The sequence below is a fragment of the Convolutriloba macropyga genome, chromosome 5 (genome assembly GCF_964194025.1).
Source record: "Convolutriloba macropyga chromosome 5, txConMacr16.3, whole genome shotgun sequence".
Taxonomy (NCBI): domain Eukaryota; kingdom Metazoa; phylum Xenacoelomorpha; order Acoela; family Convolutidae; genus Convolutriloba; species Convolutriloba macropyga.
In genome coordinates this window covers 4314469-4326488 of record NC_134472.1, presented here as the reverse complement: position 1 = coordinate 4326488, position 12020 = coordinate 4314469, and the positions used below count along the sequence as shown (strand labels likewise).

General features: G+C 37.4%; 1 protein-coding gene across 1 annotated transcript; it reads left to right on the top strand.

Moving 5' to 3' along the window:
• The first annotated feature begins 293 nt into the window (after positions 1–293).
• On the top strand, positions 294–1655 carry LOC142339690 (uncharacterized protein F54H12.2-like). The gene has a single exon (XM_075389910.1). The coding sequence runs from the start codon at positions 294–296 to the stop codon at positions 1653–1655; it is 1362 nt and encodes a 453-aa protein (XP_075246025.1).
• Positions 1656–12020: the final 10365 nt, after the last annotated feature.

The following is a 12020-nucleotide window of genomic DNA, read 5'->3' as shown; positions in this document are numbered from 1 at the left end:
CTCGAGAAGAAAAAGAAAGAGAATTTCAACAAAAAAGGGGCGACGACGTCTGTCATCGAAACCTAGACGGAGAACCAAAACAAAAAGAAGGACAAAATCAAAGAAAAAACGCTCCCGCTACCAGAGAAGAAAATCAAAAGGCTCCACAAGAAAAACGATCAGAAAGCGTTCCACAAGGAAAAAGCGTGTCTTGAGAACAAACCGTAGGCGTACAGCAAAAAAAAAGAAGAACTATAACAAGCAAGATTTCTTTTCCTCCATCGTCGACGCTGCGACTTAACTGATTGATTGCAATGTCTCATTCTTTCACCTATGCCGATCCCCCAGTTTCAGCAACCAGCTCAATGTTGGACCTCTTTGGTACAAGTCAAGTTTTGGTTGATTTTGTCCGCGCTTACGACGAACAAATTTTCCCGCCAACAAACTCTGATGGCCCAGTGTTGGAGTTTGAATTTCAGGCGCCACGTACGGAAATATGTGGAACTGTAGCCGACCTAAACAACATTTTACTCAAAATGGAATTATTGTTGATTAAAAAATCATCAGGCGAAGCAGCTGTTAGGAAGAAAAAAAGTGATGGCACAGACGGCGAGCCCCTACCAATTTTTGTGAATAACATCGCTAATAGTTTATGGCAAAATGTGGAAGTTTTTTTGAATGGCACCATGGTCTCCTCGTCTAGCAATTTGCACCCCTACAAGTCCATCTTAGAGGCTGACCTCAGTTACGACCTGACAACCAAGCAGAGCATAATGGCAACTCAAGGCTATAGTTTTGAACCAGATCCTTCGGATTTCAACAATTTGAAAAACGATGCTTTTTCCAGACGGCATGAAATTGTAAACTCGGGGCGTAGCTTTCACACTTATTCCACCATTTCTGACAATTTTTTGAACGGTGTTGACAAGTATTTGATACCTGGAGTTGAAGTTCGGATCAGACTGACACGTTCCTTGGACAAGTTCATTATGCTTCAGCCCGGAGGATGTCAGGATGCGAGTAGTTTCACAATCAAGGTCCTAAATGCTTCTCTATTTGTACACTTGTTGGAACTTCGAACGGAGACCTTTATTTCACTGGAGAGAGCTTTAAAGAAAAAAGCAGCTCAATATGAGTGGCAAGAGTCTCCCATTACTTCTTTTCTAATCACTACAGGCACCAGCGTTTATTACCAGGATGACTTGTTCAATAGAGCTCCAGCTTGCAAATTGGTTGTGGTCTTGGTACCAGAGAACTCTTTCACGGGAACGTACAAATCTAATCCTTTCAATTTCGAGGACTTTGATTTGAGTTCAGTGAGGGTCACACGAGAAGGATCGCAAGTAGGTGGCACACCCATTGATATCTCTAAAAGCCACGTCCGTCTCTACCACACAACAATGACGGCCTTGGGTCACTCTGTTGGCGGTAACGGAATTACTCTAGAAAACTTTGCCAATCATTTTGCGTTGGTCTTCAATCTTACAGCCGATTCCAATTTACGGGACAGCACAATCCGTCCGGAACTTACTGGTGCACGGTTGGGGATCGAATTTAAATTCAAAACACCAACCAAGCAACCCATTAGAGTCATACTTATGGCTGAACGTCGATCTGTTGCTTTGGTTAATTGCAATAGAGAAGTTATCAAAAACTCAGCAATTTACAATGGTTGACAACAGTGACATTGATCGTTTTGTCAGTATACACTCTGAGCTTAGCCTGCGTTACCTTGGCTGTTATTCTGCTGACAACTTCCCTTTCATTCAGCGAAACAAATTTGTTATTGTTAACAATCAACCATCTTGCTTTTTTGGGGAACACTGGCTTTTGATCGCAGACAGTAATGGACAACTACTTTTCTACGACTCCTTCAAAAGAGATCTTCACGAAATTTTCCCGAGTATTTTTAAAAGACTGCAGAAACTCTACAAAAAAAATACATCTATTAAATTTGTCGAAATTCGTCCATTGTTCAAACAGCTAGCGACAAGTAAACTTTGTGCATTGTACTGTTTATACGTTGCTCACTGTATCTATTTACCGACCCGAACTTTTCCTTTTTATCTAACTGAAGAAGAGTTGCTTCAATTTGCTGCTGAAAAATTTAGTATTTCTACAATGAAAATAAATTCTTTGAAAAGTTGTTTTTTTGCAAAACGTGTGCAAGCTATCAAAATAAGATTCATTTTTGCAATAATAGGATAGAGTTGATCCGACAGACTGAAAAAAAAACTTAAAAAAAAACAAATGAATCAGTAAAATAAACAAACACGCAAACCTAAAAATTTCCAAAAAAGTTATTTAGTATGTCGAGCACCAACTCATGTTTTAATTCTGCTTCTGCCATGTTAGTCGACTATCCTAACTCGGACAATAACGCGAGTGATGTGTCTATCCCTCCGTCGCCTCAGTTGGAAATGGAGATTGGAGATGAGTTAGCACTAATGTTTGAAGACGGAAGTGCGCAAACTTCCCTGGAAGATGTGGAAGATAACGATGAGGAGGTCACTTCAATCAACCGGAGGCTCAGATTGAGACCTCGACGCCGAGGAGCGCAGTCTATTCTAGACTCCTCGTCCTCCTCCTCCTCGGACGATGATAATGGTACTCGGATGGCCTTGGAAGAAGAAGAGACGGCAAATACAAGGCCTTTAAGTTCACATCTGTTGCAGTTTTGCCATCTGCTCCGAATGTATGGATGTCCAAGAGACGGAGAAAGACAGGCTTTAACTCCAGCCTTGGTTTTCCTTGGGCGTCATGCAGGAGGATATGATGACAGCAATGACGGCTTGCTGAATGAAGCCGCCAGAGTGTTGGAAGAAACAGTATTTCTCTCGTCGCCTGAGTCACCTGGTGAGGTGTCAAATCAGGCACTCGAAAATACCGGGGTATCCGATGATCCACCTCCCACATATGAAGAAAGTGAGGCCGCTGAAATACGGTTCCTTTCTCCACATGCTCCCAACAGAAATGCTTCACCCAACACGAGGAGAAGAAACAGAGAAGAGAGAGACAGGGTGAGCTTAAATAGTTTTCAATGCATTTTGATCCTGACTAATGTTGTTGATGTCTTGGGAAAAGCTGATGCGGGCAGTTCTAGTAAAGAATTCTTTGTTTACTTTGTTTTTTGTTTTTTACAGCAAACGGTTGATCAGTTCCGCAGCATCTTGAGGCAGGCAGATGATCTCACCGGCCTTGAAGTTGAGCAGGCTGAAGAAATTGGTGACGACGAAGCCCCGTCACAATTGCTGCGTCGCCTTGAACGGGCTGAAACCCTAAACAACAACAGCCTCATAAAACACGTACACCATATAGGTGGAATTATGAGGAGGTTGCAGCTCCGTGTCAGTGACCCAGCTACTTTTTATCGGATGCTGCGGGAGGGGAATCTAAATTTTAAAGAACTTCGTGTGCGGCAGTATCTGTCAATTCGGGCTACATGTGAGATGTACCCAAGATTGCTGAGCGTGACAGGCTTTCAAAACTCCTCAAGTCTTTTGACGGGATATAAGAAATTGCAGAAAGCCTGCCATGAAGAGTGGGGGAGTTAAAGGCGGCTACTAGTTGATAGTCATGCAAACCCTGTCCAGCGAGTGCGGGCGAACTGGTTTGCTGACTATCATTAGTTGAGCTGACCAAAAATAAACTCGAGTCTTAGTCGTACAAGCCCTGTCTAGCGAGAGCAGACATTCTGGCTTGTAGACTTTGCAAAACACATCTCTTTTTATGTTAAGTATCTTTAGTTTTGTAGTTTAATTGATTTATACTCTTAAAAATTGTTTAGAGTAAATAAAATATCGAACAAACTGCCAGTTTTGAACCATGGACCCTTGGCGAGCAAGTAAGTTTTAATTAAACACGCAGCCAATTCGATATTTGCACTAAGATGTCTAAACTTGTTGTCGTTGGTGCGTCAAATATTGAAAAAGATTATGAGTTGTGCTGGTGTCAAAATGTGGACCATAAATGTATAAAGGACATTCATTTGCCTGAGTGGGTGGAAGATGTCAAATTTGTGAGCGTGCCTGGTGCTCGTGTAAATCATGAAACAAAAAGCCTCCAGTAATTTTTTCTTTGTTTTAATATGCAAAATGTTTAATTTTTGACATGTCTGTTTTTGTTTTGTATTTGTTTAGTAATCTTGTAACGGAGGCAATTACGCACGCACCAAAAGCTGTTTTAATATATTGTGATATTGTTGGAAATTCGCTGGAGTACCATAACGGTCATGAAGCGCTGGATGGAAAAAGTTGCGCAAAGGTAATAGAGGCGCTAGCGAAAAATTATACTGACATCAAATTCGTGGTGATGCACGCGAAGTGGAGAAAAAGTCTCAAGTTGGCTCAAAATGAAGAAATTGGTTACTTTAATAACATTATCCATAGAACAAGTTGTATTATTGACGTTAAAATTCGAACCAGCGCTAAATTCACACGAATTGTTGACGAGGAGACGGGGCGGAAAGAGTCAAACCTGAATGTTCACCACAGCCGTCAAACAGTGTGCTTCAATGTTGGTATTCTTATTAGGAAGGCAAAGTGAGGTTAGTAATATTTTAATTTGTTTTTTCTAAAATGAGGTGTTTCTAAAATTAGAACAATTTCATTGTCGGGTAGGCTCCGAAAACCGAGGAAGAATGCATGTGCTGATTGGGTGCCGAGTATCACCCTATCGGCATATGTATTCTTCTCCCGTGGGAGTGCTGGGGTGATGCCCATATTTGTTTAATACATTATACAATGCCGTAGAACAACCAGAAGCACTATTTGTTTTCGAGCAAACCAATATATCAAATTTTGAGGTCACAATGGCGGCGACCAGCACCAAGCACCTCTAAATGAGCAACGTGATATCTTTTTGTTTGCTCGTTAATGCTGTTCACTTATAAAGTTGATTAGAAACCACGTTTTTTGTGTCATGTAACAAAAATTTCAACCAATTGTTCTTCATGAACGGGTAGGCTAGGAACCCATCGTCTCAATACTTTACATTTTTCAGTATATATATCCCTTATTTTGTAACAAAATCTCAAAGCGGCAGAGTTAGAACGTCAGTGAAATCCGTTTTGGGACGTTCTCGCCTAGGTATCAAGATTAAAAACGGAATCCGCTTACATATTTCGAGTAAATTTACTCGCCCCATAAATGCGTTAGCAATGCATTTTTTTTTTCAAATTTAGGGACACGAAAAGAATTGTTTTATCTCCCTAAATTGAGTCTATATAGTTTCTGAGTTCGGACAAACAATTCGAATCAGACACCGGGGTATATTGTTACCCAAAATACATGACGTGGAGAGATCATGATAATATCAATTATAAAGGTGTAAGACAACACTCTTTCTTAACTTCAACTATACTGAATCGGTACAAATCAACGTATTAACAATGTTAACGTTCATAGCAACAAGTGAGAATTTAGACGGCAAGGTTTTTTCATGCTCTTTTACCGTTTTTTTCTGTCATTGACGTCAAAACTTGTTCATAATTGATCAACAAGCATCTAAAGAACCTAAAAATATTTAGCCTGATCAGATATTTTTCAGTCTTCTAGATTCTGATTGGTGGAAAACTGCAGTCCGGGTATTAAGCTAACAAATGGGTAATTTGGGTTTCAGATGGCAGTCCCTTTGCTCAAAGACGGAGACAGCTGGTTTGGAATCACAATATTCCTTCTAGTTGTGGTGAGTCGAGATTCTTCTTTGGAATCTTTTCCGTTGCTGCCCCCCTCCCCCAGCTCAGTGTTTGCATATCATTTGCACACCTCAGACGCAAGTGTCATATTTTACACACTGGTTTACCATGTAATCACATGGGCTCTGACTGTAGGCTGATTACGAACAAATCTGGGTTAATTTTGAGTTAGCAGTTCGATTTTTTTTCCATATGCAAATTAAAAGAATTTTATTTTATATCCCTAAGTTGGATCTGTTTAGCTTCTGAGTTCGGTAGTTGTGATAGCTGGTCAAACTATTGGAGACATCAAAGTCATTTGGACGAGATACAAACAGCACAAAGAAGTGGCCGATAGTGACAATGACTCAATCAGCAGCTGATATTAACTGTTTTATCGGGTCTTTCCCATTAACCCCGTCCCCACCTTAACCTTACTGGCCAGATAACCTATAGACCCCCCTCCCCCCAATCATGGTAATTATAGCATATTTGGGGGGCTATAATGGGACAGACCCGTCTTATCAATTAAAAATATAAAAACAAGAGGAATCTATTCTGCACCCCCCCCCCCCCTCCCACTGTTTTTTAATGCCCCAATTACAATTCATATGCTGTTATATAGCACGTTACTCTGTAAAATATAGCACGTGCGCCCTAGGGGGTGGGGATAGATCTGTTTTTAATCCCTGTGATCAACACGTTGCTTTCGTAGAGGACCATATGAACAAACAAAAGTCTGAGTTCGATTTGTTCGTTCTGTATAGACTGTCGAAAAGTGCCGCTGGGTACCAAATTACACATAGCACTATCGGGTCTCAATGGGTGCCCAGGATGAGGTCCAGGACCCAAGACAGGTATTAGCCAGAAGACCCACTAGGGTCGCGAATAGGGGGGTCCAGACCGAACAGACTTTGACCACCTTGGGCCAGACCGAACAGACCCAAGGCCTGGCGACCCTTGTTATCGAATGCATTCTTGACAGGTGAAGGATAACATACTGTACAAATGAATTAATACATTAATAGTTTCTTTTTATGTACTTGCACTTTATAATTTAGAATTAATATAGTATCATACTATACATATGAGGACTGGATTGAGTTGCGACCCTTTGAATGCCCTCTTTTTTTATAGTTCTGAGCTTTATGTTATAAAAGTGCTGTTTTAGCAAAAAAGGCAGTAAAACTGACTTTAGCAATTTTTTAATTTTTGAATAGCTAAATGTTTCTGTTGAAAGCGAAACTTTGTTGAAAATCAAAGTGGTACAAAAATTTGTTCCTGTATAATCTAGCAAGATTCTTTCAAGACGTTGTTAAATCTTATAAGATTCTTAAAAGATATTACACCTTCAAAGATTAACTATTCGCATAAAATTCCTACCCTGCGCCTCAACGCAGGAAACACAATTATTAGCACAAAAACTGATTAACTAAATGTTTACTGTTTTTTACAATTTGTTTTAAACATCTGTTGGTATGATTTTTTTTGTAAATTTTCATGTGATTCAGAGTTCTTTATGAATTATTCGTAGCTCATATAACGCAATGATCAGGTACCTCTACCAGCAGAATTTACTAGCAGGGGGAAAAACAAAAAATACAAAACTTGATTGTAACTGAGTTTCGTTCGGGAAACATAAGAAAATGAAAAACAAAGTAGTTGTCAGTACATACAGACAGCAGAACAACAATCAATGTTAACCTTACAGTATAGAGGCTACTTAAGCATTTCCTGTGGTTTAAGAAGATTTCACAGAGTTTTGATTCTGAATCGTGCGCTGAATCGGAGAAATTGAGAATAGTTCAGCAGTTGTTCTGAAACGTTTTCACATCAAAACTGATATTCAAATTCCGCTGCAAGTTTTCTTAAACAATGAACGTTGTATGGAGGCACCTTTGTCCTAGAGTATTGAAATAGCTACACTTTAAACCACTATATCTGGACTGATAAATTGTGAATGAGATATATTTTTCCATTTCTTCAAGTTACCAAAAATGAGCGTTTTTTTTCGCTCAGGAAAATTAGATCATGTTGACACCAAGTAGAAAAGAACCCTCAAAGATTTATGCATCCATTTGGTTGGCAGGAAGAGCAGGTGTATATTTTCTAGTTTTTTTATAAACAGTTCATGTTATTATAAACTGATATCTTTCTAAGGATCCCAAAATTGAAAATTGTGAATTGATAGCAAATTGAGATATGCTAGAAATATTATGTATAAATGATTTGTTTTTTGCTGAAAAAATTTCCTGCTGAATTTCGTTCTTTCGAAGTAGGAACAATTTATCAAGACTTTGTCTGCATTTAAAAAATCAAAAAAATTGACCCCCCCCCACCCGGAAAAACTGATAGTAGTTGTTTGTCAAACACACTAAAACGACATATCTTCATTTAGACTAGCATCCGCATATGACCACAGCATTTTCCTTCATATCTTAATTATTTAATTGTGAGATGAAAAACGTTTTTATTTTTATGACGTATACTATTTTTTCACTACAAAGTTTATTGTAATAAAACATCTCTTGAGGCATCAGCGACTCGCTGTTCTTAAACATCTACCGTCTAAAATTTTCAATGAGATTGTCCACCAATTTTGAGCTCAAATACATCAAAAGATCTCTCTGTCTAACGTTTTTATACTCTATGCTTGAAATAATTATTTCCAAACTTTTTTTTACGGAACCCGAAGAATTTATACCGATCCGAGTTTAAAGTTCTGAAATTGGCATGCAGGCTGGATGTGATTCTACTCAGAAGGCTGAAATGTCAATTTGCTTCCGCTATTAAATTTTTTTATCTGCCAAGAAAAAGATCTTACTCGACACCTTCTTTAGTAGACGATGACTTTGCAATTCACTTTTCGACGCCATTTTAGGAATTTCCTTTTAAAATATAATTTTTTACAATATTTTTTTAAATTCAGTTTTGTTAATGAAAAATTGGTTTGCTAAAAACATATCCTTTAAAAAAACAGAAGTTAGGTCAAATCAATGTGAAATGGAGAAACTGTTATACTTGCAAAACATTCGCTCACGAGGAGCCATTTCTGATGAAGTCGATATTGAGCTTGAAAAATAAAAAATTAAGCCTCAATTTATAATTGTAACAGAAACATGGCTAAGTGAGTATTCAAACCTCAACATCTTCTGCCAAGACCGGCGGAAGTCTATTGAAACATGCAATCGGAAATCTGAAAAGAGCGGCGGTGTGGCGGTCCTTAGTACGGAACGAAACTATATTACTACCATCAAAAAAAACTAGTCACCAAAATTTACAGATTTTAACTATTAAAACAAATGTCCCAAAATCGAAAAACTTTTGATTATTGTAAAATATAAAGCACCAAAATTGAACGCTTTTGAGTTTGTTGACACTCTTATGAACCATTTATTTGAAATCGGAGAAGAAAGCAATACAAATCATATTGTCTGTGGTGATTTTAACATAGACATTGCGGGTGAGTCTGACCGAAAACAAAATCTTATACAGAATCTACATGCCATAGGATTTGAGCTTGCAAACAACCCTAAAGATTTTAAGAGAGTGTCACAATCAAGCGAATAGACAATTGACCTAATTTTTCTAAATTTTTACCGTTCAAACACATGTTCATAATTCGTCAGCGAGTGATCATTTTGGTGTCATCATAGAATCAAGATCAATCAACACAAAGAAAGACAGTGAAAAAAAGATTTTCATTTCGCGAAATTGGAAAAAAGCAAGAAAAGATAGAAACAAAGCTCCTACTAAATAACAAAATTCGAGAAAATTTTAAAAATAACCCCTTCCCAAAAAATATACCACCTAGCTCGGATATGTTAGAAAATTTACTAAGAATATTGGAAAAAGTACTCGACAAAAAAACCTCATAAAAACAAAAAACTTCAAACTGAAGGGAAGAGATGGATAACTAATGAAGTGAAAAACCAGTGCTCTGAGAAAATCAAGTTTCGGAAAAAGTTTTTAGAGGATAAATCTGAAGAGACCAAAGAAAAGTTCAAAAGGCAACGCAACAAATGTAAACAAATAGTTCGCAGATCAAAGAAAGGGTTTTACCCAAAAATTTTCTGCAAAAAAATGACAAAAACAGCAAAAAATTCTTCCCGTTTATAAAAAATTTAACAAACGAAAAGAGCTTAGGCCTTAACCATGGTCCATCGAAAAATATATCTGCAATAGTGCTCAAGGATTTTTTGTTGAAGTTGGACCAAATTTGGCAAAAAAATTCAATAACATTTTGAAATATCTAGCAAACCACGGAATGAAAAATCATTGTTCCCCAGCAAAACAGACAAACTAGATGTAATTAAAGAACTCAACAATTTGAACAGCAAAAAAGTCTAGATACTTTTGGACTATCAAACTTTTTTCTTAAGATTAAGTCACCAACAATTTCCGAACAGCTTAGTCAAATTTTCAATAAATGCATCGAGGAGGAATGTTTCCTAAATTTGCTTAAAATTGGAATAACGATACCCATTCATAAGGAGGGACAAAGAATGAAGCCGGAAATTACCGACCTATCTCCTTACTACCAGTAGTGGGAAAACTTTTTGAGAAACTTTTGCAGAAAAGAATTTTAGATTTCCTTATAAAGCATAAGGTATTGTCAGGGAGGCAGTTGGGCTTTCTAAGTAAGCGTTCAACAGTCGACGCAATAATTGAAACTTTTGAAGCATTAATTGAACGAAAACAACAGCATAAAGCAATCCAGTGCACGTTACTTGATTTATCAAAAGCCTTCGACACGGTTGATCATCATTTGCTCCCAGCTAATTGTGAAAAATATGGTCTCAAAGGAACAATAGGACAGTTACTACGCTCTTTTCTCTCCAACCGCAAGCAATTTGCAGTTCTCGACAATTCATCAAATATGAGAGACATTACACATGGTGTATCCCAGGGGTTCGGTCTAGGACCTCTTCTCTTTCTTTTGTACATCAATGATCTTCCGACGATCGTCAAAAATTGTGAAATTACCTTATTTGCAGACGACACAAAAATTTTTGGAGATTATAATGGAAACAGTCATCCAATGGAGCTAAATAAATTTTCGGAATGGATGAAAAACAACAAACTTACACTGAATGAAGCTAAGACGCAGTTCATGTTGGTTGGAAAAAGATCTGAACAATAAGACTATTTCACCTGAAGTAACGCTGAAATTCAAGCCATAGCAGTTGTGAAATATCTTGGCGTCCTCCTGGACTATCGACTTGATTTCAGAGAACATGGAAACTATATTGAAAAACAATGCGCAAAATTCATAAAAATTTTATATCAATTTCGCCAATTTCTCGATAAGAATCTTCTCGTAAAATTTTTTAAACAATAAGTTCAACCTCGTTACCAATATGGAAAACTAATTTAAGGAACCACTACCAAGTCGATCTTAACGAAGTTACAAAGACAACAAAGTTTTTTTCTCAGAATAGTCTTTCAATTAAAGAAATCGGACGAGGTTCGCACGACAAGAAAAACGCACTTAATAGCCTCAGTTTTTGAACTACAGGTATATGAAGTATTTAAGTTACTGGTTTCAAAATCCTACGAAGAACCCATCCACATGAATCAGTCAACAGGTTCTTAGAAATACTTGAAGTTGAAAAGTCGCTAAATGATACAAAGAGACTAAAAAGTTTACCTACCATTCATAAACTTACTAAGCAAAACAGAAAACGGTTATCAGTCAGAGTTCGCTTACTATATAACGTGCTGGCACAATTTGACGAAACAATATTAAGAAAAGCAATTGATTGTGAGCAGCAAAATTTGGATGATTTTCTTCATAAAGTTGGGGACAACTACATTTTAGACTCGGAATTTTTTTGGTAATAGGTCTTTTTTACTATGTTCATTGACGTTTTTCACAAGCATTCGAAAAAGTGTTTGTGATTGACTACTTTTTTTTAAAAAAAAATGCAAAATCAGGGGAAAATTTAAGGAAAAAGAAGCTCTAAAGCGGCCCCTCACACAGGCTTTTAGCCTTTTGGTGCTCGCCCGGTATACATGAATAATGACTGTATCCTTTGTATATCGCAAACGAATTTATTATTATTAATATAATATGTCTTTATAAAAAGTAATTGCACTATCTAAGTTTATTTAACTCAGCTTTCAGTTGAGATGAGATCTTATTTAAATGGGGAAAATTTGTAAATAATTCAGCCATTGAGTGATTACCAATGTAATCTTAGCGCTGCTTAAGGCTATGACAGCTTTTCCATGCAAATTGCTTTGACAAAAAAACGAAGCAAAAGTTTGGGCAAAAATCTGTGTTTTAATTTTAACCTCCATTTGTTGTCTTTATTTCTTTACCTTGAAAATTAGAGCGCCATACTTTCGAGGTAAATTCAATAGT